We start from the raw sequence: 23,423 nt of genomic DNA, 5'->3' as shown, positions 1-23,423 counted from the left end.
TCATCAACCCCTCAACATCTGAAACCTGCCAATCTGCCATACTATCTGCCATACTATTGTGATATGCATAAATGCATAATACCTACAAGCAACTTGCTATACCTCTTTACAGTTTCTTTATACAAGCCATGATAACCCAAAAAACAAGAAGATGATATCAGAATGTTAAAACTAACTCTAGGGAAAACCACCAAAACATCACTCGCCTTGCTTCACCGGGAGTGTGCTCTCTCCTTCCAACAGCTCGATCATAGTTTCTTTTGCCAGAAGCCCCAAACCTCCGAGGAACATCACCACGCTCCCAACAACACCAACCCAAACAAATACGACAGGACCCTGCATACAGTTTAGACAGACTTCATTAATAACAAACATTGTTGTATCTTGTTTCTTACATATTGTAAACCAGCAACTAAGGGCTTGTTTGGCACTGTTTTTTGTTTTCAGTTTTTTGTTTTTTTTGCCAAAAACAGGAAACAAGAAAAAGGTGTTTTCAGTTTTCAATATTATCATGATTTTAATTTGTCTAATTTTTGTTTTATTATATGACATATATCATGTGAGTTTGAAAACCAAAAACCAGAAAACAGAAAACCACAACGATGTCAAACGAACCCTAAGCAATCCAATGGCACAATTCGAAACAAAATTACCTTGGTGACATTGATTGAGAAGTCACCCACAAAGGCAAGAATCGTGCCAAAAAGGCGAGCCACATTAACAGCCACCTCGAAAACATATAATTCGTTGTAAAACGGTGTTTTGACAGTGAGCATATACACATACCAAAAATTCACCATTGTCATCAGGGCAAAACCAAACATAATCCAAACCATCCCATCTTCTGAGTAAGATGTAAATTGAGCAAGAAACCCCACAAATATCAAAGAAGAACTCCACATATAAGCAAATGCAGCAATTTTCTGACTTAACATCCTGCTCAAACAGTGGGATCAATGTCAATTACAGCAACCAAGAATCGAGTTAAACAAACAGAGGAATCATATTGTTTGTATGAGTTGCAGCAACCAAGAATGATCAAAGACACTAAAGATTAAAGTTGAATTGAAACAAAACAAGCATTGTTGAAATTTCTGATGAAACTTGAAAAACTAGGGTTTAACAACAATTGTTGATGAATTAAATGGCGTAAATTCAACATTGTTGAAACAATTGAACGTAAAATAAACAGTATATCAGTAATTTCTGATTAAAGCATAATAAAAAAAAACCCTAGAAACTATAGAGAGAGAGAAAATGTACCTCAAGTTGATGGCCGTCGTTGGTCGAGCGAGTGATATGATCTCTGCTCTGCTTTGTATTTTTTTTAAGTACAATATTGCTTTTGATGCTTTTGTTATGAACATCTAAAAAAAATTCGGTTTGTTAACCATATATATCCCTGTTTTTTTTTTTTTTTTTTTTCACCAAAAATTTCAAAATCATTATATACCCCTGAGTTATTACTACAATAATTCATCATCACTCTCGATGACAATAACATAGGTGAAATTTGGTTAATTATTCATCGAAACCACATCCCTCCCCCATCCTCGAATTCACTTCTCTCTGTTTTTCAACCCCCGAAACCACTCCAATTCTAAATAGGAAATTTGGGTGGTTTTGGGGTGGATAAAAAGAAAGAGGGAGTATGATGTATTTTACTAAAAATTCGTGGGGTATATGATGAATTTAAAAAAGTTTATGGATATATGGTGAATAAACAAAAAACTCAAGGGGATGGTGAAAAAACCAAAAGTAAATTATATAAATGCAAGTTACAAGGTTCAATTTTAAAAAAAATAACTCAAAAAAACACAATTTTGGTATGACAATGACAATTTCAGTTTTGAAAAGTCTTTTTAAAAAATTTATTGATTGCACGTCTACAACAGGATCAACCCGGGGCAACGAACGCCTGGACTACTCATTAGTTTTTACCTCAAATCATTCAAACGTTCAATAATATGGAGTAACACTTCTCATATAACTCACGATCTATTGTTATATTTCAAACAAATGTGCTTCTGAGCATGTATATGGTGGTTGATCGCACATGACCAAAAAGAGGCCCCAAATTTGATATTTACTAATACAAATTAAAGAGAAAACTTGTTAATTAATCCTCTATCTTCATATTTATCATAAAATTGCTGATTTAGTAAAATAATTTTGTTAATATCTTTAATAATGATTTAGGGCCCAATTTTACAAAGTTGCGTCGGGTCAATGTCATTGTTAGCATTTGTAGCCCAACCTCTCCTTTCGAAATGTACGTTACCATTGAAATTTGATTTTTTTAGAAAGTGAATTTCTAAAAAATAAAGATGTTTTCCATCAAAACTAATGGATACTTAATGATTGATTATCAAACACCTTAAACCAAAGTACCTAACAATTAAGATTAAGTTCAATTTTGTCTCGAACAAGTGAGATGTATTGCTGACACTTCAATATATTGTATATCCAACATATGCAATGACAAGCAATCTATATATTTCAATGCTTTTGTGATTGAATATTCATTACATATATTGAAGAAAACAACAACAAAGATATTACAACTACATGTCATAAATTTAGCTGGAAGTGAACTTGTAGGAGCCATGTTTTAAGGTACCACTAGACAAAATACCATTAGTCAAGACACCAGAGTACCAACTGCTATGTACAAGCTCTGCCTTACAATCTTCTCCAGCTGCACCAATCGCGACGTGTAATGGATAAAAGTGATCCGGCATTGGATGTGCTAGTTTCCAATTTGGTGCTTTCGTCTCACATTCATTCACTTCTTCATACCTTAAAATCATAATTGTCCAAACCATAGCTAAAAAATATTAGAGGACTAATTATTTAGCATAATCAGATAACTAAATCAGTTCCATAACATGGTATGTATTATCAAATATGTAATTGTATAAGCTTATTAAGCAACATACATAACATATCATAATTAGTACACTAGGTTAGCTAAAAGTACTTAATTTTGTACATGTTGATATTAAACTTATAACTTTGAAGTATCTATTAAGTTACCTTCCATTAGTTAGAGCAGAATCAAGCCAAGAATCAAACTCTGCAGCCCAAGGAGCAACACCATCACCATCATGAGTGGTATCCCATGAAGGATGTGTTGCACTACCGGAACCAATGATGAGTACACCGTCGTCTTTCAAAGGAGCTAATGCTAGTCCTAAGTTGTAGTGGTGCATTCCATCCAAGTGTGGTTGAACTGAAAGCTCACATACAGGGATGTCAGCTTCAGGATACATCAGCATGAGAGGTACCCATGTTGCATGACTAAGACCGCGTTTTTTGTCAATGTACACGGATTTGAACCCGGATTCATTGAGAAGTTTCTCTACCTTTGTTGCCAAATTTGGTGCTCCAGGAGCAGGGTACTTTACCTGGTTTTTAATCAATTTAGCAACAACTATGTTATGCTTCCTATTTAATAGTGTACATTAAGTCAACATAGGTAGTGATAAGGAACATAAACTTGCTTGGTTTAAAACGAGCTAACACGGGTAGTGATATAAGATTATATAGACATGGTCTACTTTTGAGAGACTTTTTTTAACGTTGATCTAAATAAGACTTTACCAACTAAGTTAGGTGACATCTACTTAACAATAAAAACAAAAAAAATACATATATATACACGCAGATCAACTGAATCGATATACTAGTATTGAGAAGAGAATGAGAAAAATGACCTGGTACAAGGAAGCAGGGTAAGTAACACCTTCATAATCATAGATTGTATCATTGAGATGAACAGAATTAACAGCAGGTTGATGAGTAATCCAGTGAGATGAAATGACCAAAATAGCCTTAGGCTTCTTAGGATAGACTTTTTCTTTCCAACTTTTAAAGAATGAATGTAGTGGATGTGCCTCTTCTATTGTCAACTTTGGGCAACCATGTGTTATGAAGAACGTTTCTTTCATCTTTTCTTCTTCACCCATTTTTCCACTTGAAATTAATTGAATTCACTAAAAAAAATTCTTCAATTCCTTTGATTTATGAAGCAAAAATTGTACTAACTCATTAATTTGTTTTGTGTATTAGTTCAAATTAATTTTTTTCAAGTCTTTTTAAATTTGGTTTAAGTGGTAATTATTGTTGGAATGTTAACATCAATTTTATAGTTCTATTATTACATGGAGTCAGTATTCTAGATATGAGCTGTAGAATATTGGGGTGTGTACTATGACAACTAAACAATAATATTGTAACACTTTCCTACTTAAAGTTGACCAAATAATTGTTGGTTTTAGGTAATCAGAAAACTTTAAAACCAAATATAAATCAACAATTATTGGATGCATTATACATTTATACTCCATATTCTATACGAGATATGAGGCTACAGCAATTGGCTAGTTCGTAACTACCTCGTTTAAAGTTATACAAGCTAAGAGACGCACACAATGCGTGCGTGTGCAATATAAGTAATCTACCAAGCTCGATTTTTTTTTTTTTCCACAATATTTTTTTTTAAAAAAAATATTAGTAGGTTTAAGAATTGTTGATAAAATATAATTAAAAAAAAAATATATGTTGATGATGTCATGTAGGCTAAACAATAGAATTTGATTTTTCTTGAAAAATAATTTTTTTTAAAAAAAAAGAAAAAAGAAAAGATGGAAGTTTTTTTTTTTTAACTAAAGATGGTAGTTTTTTTTTTTTTGAAACAAAAGATGGTAGTTTTTTAAGATAGTAGTTACATTTTTTTTTTAAAGGATGGTAATTTTTTTAAATGAGAGGGGTATTTTGGGAAAGTAAAATTTATCACCCAAAACCCCCTTTTTACGTCCACCATTGAACAAGAGAGTAGTTGTATTAATCTTGAACTAAACTATGTTGAATAATGTGAGAGTTCGTGATGGATCACTCAAAACAACAAATTGATTCAATTCCAACTAACTCGTTATTGAAATAAATTACTTAGGATTATCTTCATGCATCAAGAAATACACATAATTTTCTTGTATGTCCAACAATGTGCACCAATCTACTTTGGAGCAAAGTTATGCACTAATTTTATTATTTTTCAACATTGAAGAAAATAGCCAACAAAATTAAAATAAAAATTACAATTACTAAATATTTATACAAGAAAGTTAAATGGAAGTGAACTTGTAGGAGCCATGTTTCAAGGAATTATCAGAAAACCAACTGCTATGAATAAGCTCTGCCTTACAATCTTCACCAGCAGCTCCAATTGCAACATGTAATGGATAAAAATGCTCCGGCATTGGATGTGCTAATTTCCAATTTGGCGCTTTAGTTTCACATTCATTCACTTCATCATACTTTCCATTTATTAGAGTTGTTTCAAGCCATGAGTTAAACTCTGCAGCCCAAGGAGCAACTTCATCATAATGAGGTGTATCATATGCAGGGTGTGTCGCGCTCCCAGAACCAATGATGAGTACACCATCATCCTTGAGAGGAGCCAGTGCGCGTCCCAAGTTGAAGTGGTGTGTTGCATCCAAACTCGGTTGTACTGAGAGCTCACATACAGGGATGTCAGCCTCAGGGTACATCAGCATGAGAGGTGCCCATGTTGCATGATCGAGTCCACGTTGTTTGTCAATGTGCACAGATTTGAACCCTGATTTAGCTAGAAGTTCCTGCACCTTTGCTGCCAATTTTGGAGCTCCAGGAGCCGGATACTTCAGCTGATAATTGAATGAAGAATTGTGTTATTTTCCTTACAATATATAACTTTGTTTATAAAGAACAATGAAGAGCATTGTTATCTTGTTACAAATATTTAAAGTTGCCTATATAAGCTTATAACATGACAAGTTTTTTTCATGTTAGATTCACATAATATTCAACAATTTTACCTTTGAGATGAATTTAGTCCAACATTAGCTAAAAGAGAGATGAATTTCCTTAGTTGTATAGCCCCTCTAGGAAGAGCTAAGTAGTAACATAGACGAGGTTTGATCATATGTCTTATTCATAACGACTTCATCTAGTATTCAATAGTTTAACTCTATTATCGAAAATAGAGAAAAATAAAACACAAAAATGAAAAATAAGGCAAAAATAGAGAATTGAGAATGACCTGATATAAAGGAGCAGGGTAAGTAATGACAAGAATCATAGATAGTATCATTGAGAATTACAGAATTAACAACAGGATGATCAGTTAACCAATGAGCTGAAATGACAAGAATAGCCTTGGGTTTTTTGGAATACACATTCTCTTTCCAATTTTTGAAAAATGGATGTAATGGGTGTAGTTCATCTGTTATTAACAATGGGTTTCCATGGGTTATGAAGAAAGTTTCTTTCATCTTTACTTCTTCACCCATTTTTTCAGATGAAATTATATAATTGATCTTCAGTTTAGTTATGATTTATATACAATTGCAAGTTTTTGATGCCTTCCAAATGATAAGATACAAAATTATAAATTAGCAGGTGGATTAAATGGAATTAGTCTTTAATTTATTTTTTGTTTGTTAATTTTCTTATTTTAATTTGAAATTAAATGTTATTTTTTGCATTCGTTCCTAATTAAATCATACTTTGTATGAAACTTGAATAATACTTTTTCCTTAAATAATAATAATATAAAAAAATAAAAAAAATAAAAAAAATAAAAACCTTGAATAAAAAATATTGGAATGTTAACATCAATTCCACAGCAGCATATCGATAATAATGTCAAGGTAGTTGTATAATTCAACTTGATCTTTTTTAGTAAAGATCGAGCAATTTAATATTGGGGTATGATTTGGACAAGTAATCATCTTGGTTTTGAATAATTATTTCATTGTTTTAAAAGGTATCAAATTGGTTAATAAACAAATTCAACGACCATAGTTTTATAAATACAAAGAAAAAGACTTGTTATGAACAACTATCATTTTTATATCCTCTTAATTCAACGTTTATTTTCCATTTTCGTAAACAAGGATTCAGTGATTTCAGTCTACTGTATTAGCAGTCATATCTAAACGGCAGAATTTCACTTCAAGGAAAACCCTTCAGATAATCAGATCTATTTACAGCAAACACAGATTGATGGCTCATGGATGAAGAAAACGATATACTCCGTACTTCATACAGGATAATAACAGTTCAAGCTTAAAGAAAGCTATTGTGTACCTAAAATTTTATAATCAATGAAGAATATAGTGTATAAAAATTGAGGAGCAGCACACTGCATAGCTCAATCAACATTACCAGCCAAGGTATTGGCAGTGGTGTCTCTAAGGCATACAACGGACCTTTTCTCAATTCACGGTCAATCTTGTAATGGTTATTGATGTGTGGACTGTGGTTGATGTGGACTGTGAAGGGTAATAAGACTACTGCTAAGCAACTTAATGTGAAATGAAGACAAGTCATTCATATCAAGAACTAACTGGGAAGAATACAGCTTAAATACCTATAAATGAAAATCATAAATCATACAGCATGTACTGGAGCACTAATATATCATGATTCATGAATTTTTATTCGGAGTAAAAAGCCAAACTATAATTTGCTGTGTATAATCCATTCTTTCTCTATTATATTTTGTTGTGTTAGTACTTAGTAGAGTTTCTACTTTCCTATATTATAATGAAGCATCTGTATGGGTTTTCGATAATTACGTATGTACTTTCATCCTTTGCATCAAATATCTCTCTCGATAATCTCGCCTTATTTCTGAACCTTCAAATGTAATAGCTGCAAAACAAAAATGAAAACTCAACCTTAATGACAACATATAAATGCAATAATCAGATGCATTGCAATGATAGCTTTTATAGTTAACTATGCAACTTCCACTAAAAAGATATGCAAAAGTGAAACTAGGGGCAAAGAGGAACCAGGAGATAGGTTTCAAAATTTCCTATACTCCAACAGTCCAACAGCTCCAAATGCATAATTAACAGATAATATGAACTTGTATTATAATCATCTCTTATATGTATACACACTTTAACTTTCCATTTCCTAATTCAACACATCAACTACTTCAGTAGAACTGAAGACAATATGAAAGTGGTGTCATTATTGACACCTTACATTCCAAGGCATACATACGGCAACCAAGACCAGCAGAAATGCATCTGATTGTTTTTTAAAGTATTGGCGATCCTGTTAGCTAGAGATTACAGTAACTTATCAAAAATCTAAATCACAAGTATTCCTGCATGCACAGAAAGCATTACAGATCTGTAAGATAAGATGTGTGTGACAAATCTTTTCATATTTCATGTTCCATATACTTTAATAGAACATACTGATAAAAGAGAAGGCACATTTTAATGGAATAATCATGAACATGATGATCCTGCATTCTTTACATAGAGAAGTCATCACTTGAGTGAAAATATGCTAGGGAAAAAAGGTGAGATGAACTGAGGTGAGGGATTGTCCCCTCGATTATCTGCTTTTGAGATGAAGATGAGATGAGAATAGATGTTAACCCCCTAGGTTAAGGACTAATGGATGACCATAGACCATCATACTTTTGGCTTTGATAGCCACAAGAGAGAGATAAATAATCATTTGAAATTTTGAATCCTAGATGTATAGATTTAGGCCAGAGCCCTTGCTTGTAAGAGGAGCAGTCGTTCACATTCCTTAGAGCTAATGAGGGCTGTGAGTTATCCTAGCTTAGGTGCCTCAGGGAGTAAAGGTTATGTGTCTTAAGCATGCCATTCTAATTCAGCTATTTAAGTCGGACTACGAAATGACTAGAGAGTCGGGTCTTCAACACATGACTACAGAGTTCAGAACTAAGAAATGTGGCATCTAGGCTTTGAAGCCATGCACTGCATACGCTACCACTACATTACTACACAAAGCATAAGGCATAAGCTTTGGCTCAACCAATTAACCCTAGAAGTTAGCAGATCCTCTAAAGAAACAACATAAGCTTAGCTCTATGCAAACCCTTTCAGCAATAATGCAGAATTTGAGGGTGGTGGCGGCAGCATTTTAGGATTTCATTTCATCCAAGGTAAGCACACGCATTTATAATTCTATGCTAGTTAATTTGACAGTACATTCAATTTTCAAATTCTGAAGCAGCACAACTGTACAAGTTTTCCTCAGCAATGTACATGAGTAAATTTTGTTCTTTAGATTGTATGGTTTAAAATGTAAGTCTGAAGTATGAATTATGAGTAATGCTGTCCATTTATCAAATGAAAAATCAAACCTTATGTATTATTATGGAGAGTACAATTATGGATCAAGCATTGGACATGCTCACTAACCAGTTAACTCCAGGCAAAAAGCAAATCTGAATTGTGTCAAAACTTCTTCACCAACTTGAAATGCAGAAGCAGACTAAACTAATTGAACGCAAAGAGCTGATAATTGCAACAAGAACATAAGCCATGCACCATATGACAGCTGACAAGATTCTTGAAACATCTGAATGTGCCATGCAAATCTGACATGCAAACAGCATACAAAGTGGTCAAGTAAAGCAAATGAGTAAACAAACATGGACTGCTATCCATCACCCCCCCCCCCCCTACCAAAGAGAGATAAAGAATGACAGCTTGATTCTATGAAATCCATATAGTCCCTAATTCAATTATGTTAGGCAAATCCATATTCATGAACTGCAATTCTTTCATGTTACGCAAAACAAATTTCATGAATTGCAATTCTTTCATTTGGATCTAGTCAGACCAAGTAAATGGAAGAGGGAGGGGAAACATCAGCACATCACAATTTCAGAAGTAAGTGATGCTGAAATGAGAAAACAAGATCTCCTTTGAAATGAAGAGTACACTCTCTCCATTTTTTTTCACCCATTAGAATATTAGATTACCATACTTCCATTGATTGGCCCAATGATCCTCACGACCCCACTCCATAATTTCTCCGTGAAATAGATATCCTAACATCACCATCAACTCATCCATTCCCAGTATAACCAATTCTTCATTCCCTCTACAATACATGTAACCTTGAATTGTGTCTTGAACTCTTAAAGATCAAACAGTAGAATGTTCAAAAATCAAGGGAATGGTAATGTGCTAATCAGCTAGAGTACCCAACGCAATTCATCCTCACTACCAGATTCAAAGCTACATTCCCTATATAACTAATTCCGCTCAACTCATAGAATATTCAGAACTCAAGGAAATGGTAATATGCTCATTAGCTAGAGTCCCCAACAGGCAAACACAATGTATCCACACTACCAGAAAGCTCTTTCCTACATAACTTTCGTCAACACTAACAGCCACACCACATAGTAGAACCATAGCCACCCAGTACTCGAAATCCATTAGCAGTGGCAAACATAACATATTCTACACACTATACTCACATACAAACTCATTATCATTTCCGTAGTTTCGACCACACAATACTATTCTAACTCTACAAAAAAGGCAATTAAACTGGGTCAAAAAACTTAAGAACGATGCCAACTTCCACCATCAACTTTACAAGGGACTAAAAACACACATTTCCCAAACAAATAAAATGTGCAATTACTAATCTACAACTCTTTCCAGGATATCTTATTGTCACCCTACATCAATTGAACAACCACCAATCAACTCCCAAGCTTTTCAACACTTCAAAATAATGCTAAGGATCCTAAATTTCCAGAAACAGACTTAAATTCAATTCAATTAATGGCATTTCATCACAATAATCAATCAAAAAATAAACCCCAGATGAAAATACCAAAATCTAATTCATAATTTTTTCTTCAACATTAGAAAAAATCGCCAAATTTTTCCCTTGTTCTTGTTTTGACTATAGTCAAATGCCAATTTCAGGCCTCCATTGTTGAATTAAACAACAAAAAAATAAAAACCCAATAAAATATGAGTGAGTTGATCATTATACATCCTCAATTTAATGTAAAAAAAACACCCAAAAATTAAAAAATGAAAAATGAAAGAGCAGAAAAAAGAGGAGAGAGAAAATACCAGGGGTTTAAGAAAAAGACTGAAATCTGAAAGAAATCAGAGGCAGCAAATAAAGCTTGAAAATCGGCATTCACACATCCTTTACTACGCGATCCCTTCTTTTGGTAAGGTAGCCCAATGCCCATACAAACAAAATTAAAATAATAGGAGAGAGAAACTCAAGGAAATTTCGGCGATGAAGTAGACTTTATTATTCTATCTTAATAAATTAACACACTTGATTTTAATCTTCAACGAACACTATTCAAAACAAAATCTTCAATAAAAACAAACAATTGCACTTGCTCTTTTTTTTTTTTTTTTTTTTTTTTTGTCTATAATAACAATGGAATAAGAGTAGGATATAAATTAGCTTGATTTAAGTATCATGAGATCGATTAAAATGTCAAAACAACTTACATTAATATTATCTTAACCTCTTTCATAAATGCTATTATTGTATATTTTACTGTATTACTTTTTAAATACATATTACAGCTTGATCAACACATAGTTTTAGTCAATTTAATTAACTTAAATAGAATAAGAGGTAAGTAGGGTAATTATAAATTAACTTAAATAGAATAAGAGAGTAAGTAGAGTAATTAGATTATTAAAAAATTATAAAAGAAAGATACTGGGGTTAGGGAAAGATATAATATTAAAATGTACTCCATCCGTTTTTAAATATTTGTTTTATTTCTCCATGTGCGGAGTTTTAGGAGAAATTAGAAAAAAGTAATAAAATATAGAGGTAGTGGGGTTGGTGGAAGAATAAAAAATTATAGAAAGCAAAAGTATTGGAGAGAATTAGAAGAGAAGGAATATATGTTAAGACCACTAGGTGAGAGAAATTGATTAAATATTGTAAAAGCTTTCCAGATAAGGAAATGGAGCAAGTATTTAAAAACGGTCGCAAATGGAAAGTGGAGCAAGTATTTAAAAACAAAGGGAGTAGATGCTCCACTTTCCATTTGCGGCCGTTTTTAAATACTTGCCTCATTTCCTTTTTTGGAAAGCTTTTACAATATTTAATTCATTTCTTACACTTAGTGGACCCAACATAATACTCTTTCTCCTCGTATTCTTCCACTACTTTTGCTTTTTACAATTTTTTGTTTTCTCAACTACCCCACTATCTCCATATTTTATTACTTTCTATAATTTCTCCTAAAACTCTATACATTGAAAAATGAAGCAAGCATCTAAAAATGGAGGCAGTATTAAAACACGACTGCATTTAATAAGTGTAACATTCCGAACAAATCATAGTTTAATGTCGTGGATATACACGTGATTGGCGTTATGGGCTTTTGCTTCTATGCAACCTATTTGGCCCATCTATCTTACAACCCTTATTTTTGGTGTTTAAAAATACGGCATATTCTTAGGTGCACACTCATGCACCTAGAAATAGGTGTAACACTAACAGCACAATATGAACATTAGCTTTTCAGAAAGTAAACATAGGTATAAAAAATATGAACATTAGCTTTTCAGAAAGTGAATATAGGCATAAAAATGTGTGATTTTCGATTTCTTATGTCGTGACTTTGTGATTAACTTCGATTGATTAGGTTATACTACCTTCGTTAACGATTGGTTGCAACTTTAGGGTATCATTTGAGAGACATAAAATATTCCAAAGTTGCAACTAAATGTTAACAGAGGTAATATATGATTTTCTTAATTCTAACGAATTGAATTTTATCTGATTTTTTGCATTTTTTTTTATCAATGAACATAATCATGCAAAATATGAACATATACATAGGTTCCCTTAAATGTGAACATTAGCTTTTCAGAAAGGGAATATAGGCATAAAAAATATGAACTTATGCATTTCAGAAAGTGAACATAACATTTCAAAATATGAACGTAAGCATTAGTTTTTTTAAAATGAATATAAGCATTCAAAAGGTGAACATATACGTAAAAAAATATGAACATAAACATTTAAGAAAGACAACATATGCATAAACAGATTTAATTAATATTTCATGAACAACACTACATATTTACATTATGAATGTTTGAAATTATATATGAACATATAAAATATTATTATGAATATAATGCATTTAATTATGAACATAAAAATTTAAAGAAAAAAAAAATAATATGATTATGAAACATATGCATTATAAGTATTAAATGTTCATTTTTTTTACGTGTTCATTTTTTATTATTAAATGTTCATGTTTTTTTCATGTTCATAATTTTTTTTTTACTAAATGTTCATATTTGTTTATTAAATGTTCATTTTGTAGAGCGTAGTGTTGATTTTTTTTACGTTGTTGCACCTATCTAAGGTGCACAAGGGTGCACCTTAGACTAATTGTAAAAATACTACGAAAATCTCTACGTTTCTACAATTTGTCTTGCACTTTCTTTGTTTATACTACGTGTTTACTTGATCTGGTTTGACTTTATTCTTTATATGTTTACTTTTTGGGTTTTATATCACTTATACTTTTACCTTCTGTGATTTGCATATTTAAAAAAAACTAGGTTAAGTCCCGTGCCATGCACGGTTAAAATTAAAATATACAACAAAAATTATAAAGAATGGTTTTTATTTATTTTTTTATTTTTATTTTTATTTTTGAGGGGAATAAAGAATGGTCGTTAATTTAACAATTTATTCAAAAAAAATATTTGTCACAAAATAACTTGAATTTTAATTTATACCAAATGCGTAAATGTTATTGTTTTGAATTTTATAAAAAATAATTTATTAATAGAAATTTAGAAGCTATTAGGTTTTATATAAGAAAATGAAAATATAAGCTTAGGTTAGTACCCGTATATGTCTTCAAAAAAAAAGGGGGGAAAAAAAAAGGTTAGTACCCGTATATGAACTCATATACATTTGTCCTTTATATTTTTGTTGCCACACTTTAACCGGCATTAAATGAAAATTTAGTTGATTTATATTACTTTAGGATAATTAGTATTTCATAATCAACTTTTTTAAAACGTATTTATAGTGAGTAGTAGCGGTTTTTATTTTGATTTTAATAATCACATTGCATAACGATTAATGTTGGAGCTAGGAGGAAAAAATTGATACTCCTTAATATTATAATAATATTGGACAATGATATATTTAATACCTTATTTTTAATCTATGTTTGTATACTTGTAACTAAAAGATTAAAGTATATAGAATACTAGGTTAAAATCCCGTGCAATCGGATGTTAAATATTTTTGACAATAATATTACAAAATGTAAAGTATATAAAAGATATTCAGAATTATTTCATTTGGGTATATATGAAATATGATTATTATCAAACTGGAAAGAAAATATCATAAGGAGTAATAAATAGTATACTTAAAGATTTTGCACAAAAAAAATAAATAAATAAAATAAAATAAAATAAACCGAAGAAAGAAGAAAAAAAAGGCGGGAATTTTTTTTACATAGTAATGACAAGTGTCATGAAAGATTTGCTTTTAGTATAGGTTAATAGATATGTTAAAAAAATATTAATTGGTATGATTGGATTAGATATGTTGTCAAAATAGAAATAAGTATTATTGTAGCTTATAAAATGGAAGTCATTTAAATTTGGTAAAAAAAAAATAAAAAAAAAATAAAAATAAAAAAAAAAAAGGAAAGTGCAAAAAGGAGGGAAAATTATTAATGACATCGTGACAAATGTCATCTTAGATTCGCTTTTAGTATAGGTTAATTGATTGATATACGGAGTAGTTATGTGCGACTTGTTTAAATGGTTCAAAAGAGCTAACACAATATCAATTTTTTTTTTTTTTTAATTATAATTTCACTTACTAAGAATTAAAGATATTAACGGTTAGATTTATGCATAAGAAAACGTGATAAATGAAATAAATCATGTACAAAAACGATGAAATATGTTAATCCATATACAAGTATTTGTTTGTTTAACATACCATACTCAATATTTTATTTACTAGTATTAAAGTTTTCCATTTGCAACTCTACTTGTTATCCCTGTCTCTATCCTCGTCAATAAATATGTCAAATTCAAGTGCACAAATCTGACTTGAACCAATTGGTTACTTTTTAAAAAGGAACGAACATAACTTGGGGAATGTTTTATTATTTAAACAAGGAGGAAGCAAAGTATCTTGTTTATAAGTTGAACAAAGATTGGGCTAATTATATTATATTAAAAAAAAAAATAATAAAATAAAATAAAAATAAAAAAATTAGATAAAATATTATGAATTTTTAAAACATCATTTTTGGAGCGATCCAACCATTACGTTTTGTTTAATTAAGCTAAATTTACAGTAGTAAGTAAGCATTGATCTTGCATCATGCATGATTCTTATCATTTGCATGTACATATGTGGCCAAAAGCTTTCAAATAAAGTCAATTGAGGTCATTTGTTGCTTAATACTTCGTAAGAGTAAACTTAAACATTAACATCGGTCTTTTTCGGCCTAGTTTAATTTGTTTAATTAAGACTTAGGAGAAAACACTTTGATTTTCCCTTCTTTCCAATAATTTGGTTTCAACTTCAAAATCATTAATAAGAGTACAGTGTATATAGATCTAAATTTGATTCACACTCGTATAGTCGTATCACTCGTATGTCCAGTTGTCCACAAAACAAAACTCATTTTCATATTCATTAAAGCTTTCTATGTCATCATAAAGGAGGTAGTTTGTTAGGTGTTTTTTTTTTTTTTTTTTTTTTTTTTTTTTTTTTTTTTTTTTTTGGGGGGGGGGGTATTATTGCATTTTCCGTCCAAGTAAGGGCCTGTTCTGTTCCATTGAAATTCAGTTCAGTTCAGTTCAGTTCAGCTCAGTTCAGTTCAGTTCAGCTCAGTTCAGCTCAGTTCAGTTCAGTTCAGTTCATTTCAGTTCAGCTCAGCTCTTAATATATGTCTAATGATATTGCTAATGATATAAAGCCAAATTTCATTCTTTTAAGCTCTTATTACAACGACAACAACAACAAAAACAACAACAATAATAATAATAATAATAATAATAATAATAATAATAATAATAATAATAACAATAATAATTGAAATAATAATACTAATAATAATAATAATCAATAAATAATAATAATAATCATCAATAAATAATAATAATAATAAATAGTATATGTGTTTAAAATGTTTAGAGGTTTCAAGTTTTTAATATATTTTCCATACATTTTATAATATATTTTTCATACATTTTATAATTATAATTATATAGTATATTTTTCGTAAATATTTTAATATGTACATTTGTATATACACATATGTATAGTAATAAATAATCAATAAATAATCAAAGATCACTAATCCGTAGTTAAAAATCACTAATTAATAAGTTTTGTTCAGTTCAGTTGAGTTCAGTCAATCGGAACAGGCCCTAAGTATGATTATTCATCATGTTTTTTGTTAATAATCTCCATGATTGTTTCATCATTTTTTTTTTTTTTGTTATATTTATCAAAAATCTCCATGCTTGAAACTCTCTTTATTCAAATTGAATATATCAAATAAGATAATGGAGGAAACACTAGATATCTTTATTGCATACTAATAAAAATTACGAGTACATAGAGTAGTTGGATTTACCCAAGATTATTTTTTTTTTCAATTTAATAAGTTTTTTTTTGGAAATAGATAATACATTTAGTGAACTGAGCTGAACTGAACTGAACTGAACAAAAGTGAAGTGAGATGAAATGAATATTTTATGAGAGAGGAAAATTAGGAGTTGAACTGAACTAAACTGAAATTAAGTAAATGTGAACTAAACTTTTGATTAGTATGATTTGTTTAAAATGGACGGTTGAGATTATTTCTTTTTTATTTGTTTTAAATTAAAAAAAAAAAACTTTTTTTGTAATTATTTTATCTATATTTTTTTATTTTCAGAATTTTGAAAATATTAAAAAATAATTTCTAGAAGATAAAAATATATTTAAAATAATTAAAAAATTATTTAAAGTAAAAATAAATAAATAAAACTAATAATCTCAGCCTTCCATTTTAGAAAATTGTGGTAGTCAAAAGTCATAAGACTACATTAGAATCATCGTCATTTCTGGATGTTCAAAAATATTTTTTTCTCATTTGTCTTTAAATCTAGTCTAGAAACATGATATCATGAAACTTTATTATAATACCTGACCTATTTAATAACTCATTTCATGACAATAAAATATGTCCTTATAACAAATTTAAAAGTAAATATAAGTATATAAAAAGTGAAAAAAGTTCAAACATGTCAATTATTCTGGAACGGATGGAATATTTTGGATGAGCTTTTTCATTCATTAGCATTTTATTCAAGTTATTTTAAGGTGAAATGACAATTATACCCTCAATAAACACAAAACTTTAGCACAGTAAAATATGTTAATGCCCTTAGTTGTTATTACTTATTAGGGATATCAATGGGGCGGGGCGGATGTTGGCATTCCCATCCCCATTCCCATCCCCGCGGCGGGTCTAAAATTGATCCCCATCCCTGCCCCGGCGGGTACAATTCCAAAACCATCCCCACCCCACCTAATCCCCGCCAAAGACCCGCCTAATCCCCACCCAAGACCCACTTAACCTCCACCTTTCAAATACACAATCTTACATAATTAATATAAATTAATTTTTTTTTTTAAAATCATTCTATAAGTGTCTACTATAAGTGTATTACGAAGTATTATAATTAATATTTTATGTTTTACATAAATATTTTATAAAATAGTACAAAAGTATAAAATTTTGTTTTAAAAGATATATAGATGTGGGTATAAGGTGGTGATGGGGCCGGTACGAAGTGGGGCGGATGGGGCGGGTACAACCTAAAATCCACCCCGCCCCATCACCCATGGTGGGTATGGTTTTCATCCTCATCCCCGCCCCACCACCCGCCATTCCGAGACCCATACCCGCCCCACTGACATCCTAGTTGTTATTTTGCATACTTGAGAGTTGACTCTACCAACGACTCATTGTCATGTACGCCATTTTCATTATGCCAAATGGGAATATACATTTTCATTTAGGGTACAAGTGTACAACTAATATAAAAGACATATACTATGTTGCTTTAACAAACCCAAAAAAAAAACAAGAGAATGATCTCCACTTTCTTTGGTAGCATATATTTTTCTTTCATCATAACCTTTGTACATATTCTCAAGTGTTAACTTGTCAAATGGTGAGGATCCAAACTATGAAATATGCTCTGCTCGATTCTCTTGCGGGCTAATTAAACATGCTAGGTACCCATTTTGGGGAGGAAATCGGCCTCGAACTTGTGGGATCTCGGACTTCAAGCTCAATTGTGGTAGCGATGACAAAAATTCCCCGACTACGTACATGAATTTTGTTCATAACGGGTACGCTACGATGAGCGTGCTCTTTATTGATAGGTCTTCACAAGCCATGATAGTTTCCTTAGGTAATGTGTTGAAACAATATGTTTTGTTTAATAGGAGCACGGTATCATTGCTTCCCACATTAAATCCGCCCAAAAAATACACGAAAATAAACTTGTACTATGGTTGCGCTAGTTGCATATCTAGGTACAACCCCTACTACTCATTTAAATGCTCCAATCACGACGACGGCGGTACCAGTAGTAAGGTGTATTACTTTGCAGGCTCATCGGTGCCTTCAGTGGCACCAGACACCACGGGTAATAATTCGTTGTCGTTGTCGTCGTCGTGGTGCTCGTGCAGCAACAGGATTTATATTCCGGTATTGAAGAAAGAGTTAGACGAGCTTAGAAGTGGAAATGGGTCCCTTGAGAGTATTCTAAAAATGCCAATTAGGATTGAGTACAAGACCAACTTCACAGCTTGTTCTAAGTGTGAAGATTCTGGTGGTAGATGTGGTTCACATATTTCTTCGGATGAGTTTGTGTGTTATTGCCCAGATGGACCTCACTCGTCCGAATGTCCTCAATCAGCAGGTACGTGCTTCATATGTTTACCTAAAATTTTGACGTGTTAAATGATAAACGGGTCTGGGCCACACCCATCATAACTGTCCACTCTATACGACTAAGGACGTTCCACCTCAAAATCATATGACAATGAAGGGAGTAGCCCCTTAGCCTTATAAAGTGGACACGACTTTCTCTTTTCTTCAATGTGTAATACACATCCCAATATTTCTCTTTACTTTTATATTTTTTCAATGTGGGACAACACTTTCACTCACATGTGGGTTTTCTCATGGGTTCAACATTAAACGAATCGTAGTTAGAGGTCCAATTTCCAAATGCGTCGTCTCTTTTCATTCATAGCGAGAAGGTGAATTATTTCCACCATTGATTATGTTGTTTTGTCTCAATTTTCAGTTAGCATGTCAATATGTTCCAAATGCAAGGAATCTGGTGGTAAATGTGGATCATCAGGGTATTCAAATAATTCATCTCTACAAAACTTCTTGTGTTATTGTCAGAAATATGGACGACCTCAGCCATTAGTATGTTCTCAATCAGGTAGTTCTTTTTACACTATATTTATTATGTTATAATACTTGCAACACATAATAAATTAAAAGTTTTTTGGGAAAAAAGTTGAACTATCTCTCTTATTTAAAGCACATGCCCCACTAAATTATACTCTAAAAAACCTCTCATCCCAAATTAAAGTGTATTACATCATGTGAACCCCACTTTTCTTACATAGCGTCAAAGTGTATGTTGGAATTATTAAAAAATGGAGGAAGTACATTTAAGACCATTTTAAGACGTATCTTATCGATCATTAAAAGTCAATCAATCAAATGAAGCAAATAGATAGGGACAGACGGAGTACAAGGATAGTAAGATTTTGAGTAAGTTTAAGTAACAATAACTAATCACGGGAGTTTAATTACTTGTGCAGGTGTACGAAAGAAATCTACGGCACTTTTGATTGGTTAGTGTTCCTTCTACTCATACTTAACATCTCAACACTGATCAACCTATATTTAACTATAGAAAAAATTGTTCAAAAGGATCAGTTCAGTGGTCTCTTTTGTTCCGAAAGACATATTAACAAAAAAGTTGTTTAAAAGGATCACAAAATACAGTTTGGGTTGTTGAGGGGAACCAAGGCCGATTTTCAGGCAAGTCAACGTCGTAGTCTAGCGTTGACCATCACGTGCCAAGCACGTGCTTCATTATTTTGAGGCCAAATTTTTTTCGCCTTTTTTTCCCTTTATTCCGATCCACTAATTCCCATCAAATTTCCCCTTTACCCCTAATTTATCCCTTTCGTCTTCTTTCTCAGTTCTTCTTGAAGCACAAACCATGAATCTAAACCATGAACCAATTTTTTTCCCCTTTTTCCACAATTCCCCCCCATTTTCCCCTTTAACCCCAATTATTCCTTTTTCCCTTCATTCTCTTTCCTCATTTCTGTAACCTTAGATATATTCAACCCTTAATTTCGCATTCATTTCCAAACAAATTCATCCATACTGCAATTGAGGATAATTCGCACAAGGTAAGCATTGTGGGATTAGGTGGTTGTGGGTTCGTTAGGTGTTTGTTTCAGCTGTTTGGTGGAGGTGCGGAGGTGTGTTGGGGCGATGGCCCAGTTGCTGCCGGTGGTGAAGTGGGAGGAGGGTTAGCGCGTTGTGGGTTGATGTTGTGCTTGTTTGCTGCTTGTGGTGAAGTTAATGTTCATTAGCCATTTAACTTGATGCTTTGACCTCACTAACAATGGCAAACAAGAGTAAATGCCATGAATAATGCTTTTAGATAAAGAAAGGAGGAGAGAGAATCAAATTGAAAATGGTGAAATTGGGGTTAATTTGAAAATTAGAGGAAAAAGGAAAAAAAATTGGTGAAATAAATGGGTCACGTGCCATGCACGTGACGTTCAACGCCGGATTCTGGCTTTGACCAGTCTGAAAATTGGTCTTGTCCCCCTCAACAACCTAAACTGCATTTTGTAGTGCTTTTAAACAACTTTTTTCTTAATAGGTCATTCTGAACAAAAGAGACAACTTTTGTGGTCCTTTGAAATAAATTTTCCTTAACTATATTATTTCAGGTACCGGTAATTCATATTTTGATAAAGTAATATCTTCAAATATTATAGCAAGTAATACCAAACAAAGTTTTTATTTGACAAAGTAATTTAATATAAGTTTACTAGTTAACATTCTTTAATCTATTGATCTATTTTTATGGTGCAGGTACTAATATAGGTGCTTTCTTATTACTAGGAATAGTAATGTTGGTTGTTCTAATCACTTGGAAACACAAAATACGAAAAACTATTAAATTTTCATTCCTATTGAGCAAGAAAGCAATTGGGGATCTTAATATAGCAGCCTTTCTAAAAAGCTATGGATCACTTTTCCCAACAAGATATACGTACGCAGATGTACGAAAGATGACCAATTCATTCAAAGATAAACTTGGCGAGGGTGGTTATGGAAGTGTTTACAAAGGCAAATTACATGATGGTCGTTCCGTGGCAGTGAAGAAATTGAAGTTTTCAAAGGATGATGGAAATGATTTCATCAATGAGGTGTTAAGTATGAGTAGAACTAATCATGTCAACATCGTCACTCTTTTAGGTTTTTGTTTCGAAGGAAACAATAGAGCTCTTGTATTTGAGTTCTTGCCGAACGGATCTCTTGAAAAGTTTATGCACGGTCAAAATATTGACAAACCATTGCGATGGGAAACCATGTTCGACATAGCAGTTGGAATCGCTAAGGGATTAGATTACTTACATAGAGGTTGCAAGATGCGAATATTGCACTTTGACATTAAGCCTCATAATATTCTTCTTGATGAAGAATTCCGCCCAAAGATTTCAGACTTTGGGCTAGCCCGATTGTGTCCACCAAAGAATAGCTATTTTTCAATGTCAGAAGCAAGAGGGACAATTGGGTATATTGCTCCAGAAGTTTTTTCTAGATATTACGGTAGTGTTTCCCATAAATCAGATGTTTATAGCTATGGGATGATGCTCTTGGATCTAGTATGTGGTAGACAAATCGATACCAATGAAACTCAACATGAGAGTGAAATGTATTTTCCCGAATGGATATACAATCAACTTGAACCTATGAAAGATGTTCCAACTATGGATGAGGATAATAAAAAGGAATTGGAGAGAAAGATGATTATAGTGAGCTTATGGTGCATACAAACATATCCCACAAATCGGCCATCCATGAATCGAGTTGTAGACATGTTAGAAGGGTCGTTGGAGTCATTACAAATTCCTCCCAAGCCAAATCATTCTTCCCCAACAAGATTTGTGTTTGGTTCCTCACCTATTATCACCACTTTAGATAATGTTTGTCAACCATAGAACCATTTTTTTAGATGAAAGATATATGTATGTGTTTGATACTAATAAATGGTATTATGGTTTTATGGCTAAACCTTTTGTGTTTTCTTGCATGCATGTGATCATAATTTAGCAATATATCTAGAGAGATGTATAACTTAGATAGTTTCTATGTTTTCTATTTTTGGTCAATTGAACCAATCAATTCATTAATTGGATTGGAATAGTTGCTTTAACCTAGCCTATCCTATAAAAGAATTTTTGTAAAATCGTATGACAATGTTCCTCAATGAACGTTGGAAATGATTCAGATGAAGGTTATAACTTAGTAGCTAGGTTATTAGAGCTCTTAGATATAGCAATACAATATCATTGGTAACTGAGTATTTTTGAGATAATTTATTAACCCTTATCAGAACTTATATAATTATATGTATAGGATAAACAAATAAAATAGGACATTATAGTTCAACCGATTTTACATATAATAAAATAAAAAGTCCGACTAGATTTAAATATTTAATTTACACTAAGCATGCATCATTCATGCATAATTTACACCAAGCATGCATCATTCATGCATCATGCATGATCCCAACATTTGCATGTTGCCAAAGTTTTCAAATAAATAAATGTCAATTAAAGCTCCACCTTTTGTTGCTTAGTAAAAGTCCAACATAATTACTAGGAAATAAAAGAAATATGAAAGAAAAAGAAGGGAAGGGAGGTGAAGGGGAGAGGAGAGAAGAAAGATGCGTTTTCCTTGCAAATCTTTTCTTACAATTTAATTATATTCTTCCTTCTCCCCCAGTGTCATGCATAGTATATTTTAATATTCTTTATTTACTAACTTTACATTATATTTAATTAAAGGAAAATGAACCTTTTAATCCTTTGTTCTTTTAGATTACAATCCTTGTATAAGTGACTAATATACTTTTTTTAAAAGAATCAATAACTAAAGCAAATTGTTATAACACATCTATTAAACCTCAGATTTATCTACATCTAAATTTTGATGATTGGGCGCACACGGTGCGCGCGATGGCTCAATTAGTATACTACAAAGGTTACCATTTTTATAACAAGAATTTTACCCTTAAAAAATATTTATAATGTATTAGATTAATTATACTCTGTATTAGTCTTCAAAGCATGTACTTCCTTCATTTTTTTTAGTTGACATCGTTTGATTTTTACACTATTCATACAACACGCTTTGACTCGCTTTTGTAGTTTATAGATACGATAAAACATATTCATGTGGG

The 23,423-nt window shown here is 31.8% G+C and overlaps 3 protein-coding genes, 1 long non-coding RNA gene and 1 pseudogene across 5 annotated transcripts; 1 reads left to right on the top strand and 4 right to left on the bottom strand.

Moving 5' to 3' along the window:
- Positions 1-43: 43 nt before the first annotated feature.
- Positions 44-1,584, bottom strand: LOC145626470 (uncharacterized). The gene is made up of 3 exons (XM_081678904.1): positions 1,264-1,584; positions 654-936; positions 44-336 (listed from the first exon to the last, which is right to left on the bottom strand). The coding sequence occupies exons 1-3, from the start codon at positions 1,365-1,367 to the stop codon at positions 199-201; spliced, it is 525 nt and encodes a 174-aa protein (XP_081535030.1). The 5' UTR covers positions 1,368-1,584; the 3' UTR covers positions 44-198.
- Positions 1,585-2,495: 911 nt separating this feature from the next.
- LOC145626469 (4,5-DOPA dioxygenase extradiol-like) lies at positions 2,496-4,041 on the bottom strand. The gene is made up of 3 exons (XM_081678903.1): positions 3,717-4,041; positions 3,037-3,407; positions 2,496-2,799 (listed from the first exon to the last, which is right to left on the bottom strand). The coding sequence occupies exons 1-3, from the start codon at positions 3,966-3,968 to the stop codon at positions 2,580-2,582; spliced, it is 843 nt and encodes a 280-aa protein (XP_081535029.1). The 5' UTR covers positions 3,969-4,041; the 3' UTR covers positions 2,496-2,579.
- An 879-nt stretch (positions 4,042-4,920) lies between these two features.
- LOC145628728 (4,5-DOPA dioxygenase extradiol 1-like) lies at positions 4,921-6,450 on the bottom strand (annotated as a pseudogene). The gene is made up of 2 exons (XR_014111475.1): positions 6,083-6,450; positions 4,921-5,687 (listed from the first exon to the last, which is right to left on the bottom strand). The product of XR_014111475.1 is annotated as a 4,5-DOPA dioxygenase extradiol 1-like (transcript).
- A 927-nt stretch (positions 6,451-7,377) lies between these two features.
- Positions 7,378-11,096, bottom strand: LOC145628729 (uncharacterized). The gene is made up of 3 exons (XR_014111476.1): positions 10,923-11,096; positions 9,240-9,418; positions 7,378-7,698 (listed from the first exon to the last, which is right to left on the bottom strand). It is a non-coding gene; the product is annotated as an uncharacterized LOC145628729 (long non-coding RNA).
- A 6,882-nt stretch (positions 11,097-17,978) lies between these two features.
- LOC145626468 (LEAF RUST 10 DISEASE-RESISTANCE LOCUS RECEPTOR-LIKE PROTEIN KINASE-like 2.5) lies at positions 17,979-22,191 on the top strand. The gene is made up of 4 exons (XM_081678902.1): positions 17,979-18,821; positions 19,212-19,355; positions 19,744-19,776; positions 21,044-22,191. The coding sequence occupies exons 1-4, from the start codon at positions 18,227-18,229 to the stop codon at positions 22,174-22,176; spliced, it is 1,905 nt and encodes a 634-aa protein (XP_081535028.1). The 5' UTR covers positions 17,979-18,226; the 3' UTR covers positions 22,177-22,191.
- Positions 22,192-23,423: the final 1,232 nt, after the last annotated feature.

This window comes from Chenopodium album, chromosome 4 (assembly GCF_948465745.1).
Source record: "Chenopodium album chromosome 4, dcCheAlbu1.1, whole genome shotgun sequence".
NCBI classification, from domain to species: domain Eukaryota; kingdom Viridiplantae; phylum Streptophyta; class Magnoliopsida; order Caryophyllales; family Amaranthaceae; genus Chenopodium; species Chenopodium album.
The sequence above is the reverse complement of the archived record's forward strand: the minus strand, read 5'-3'. Positions and strand labels throughout refer to the sequence as shown.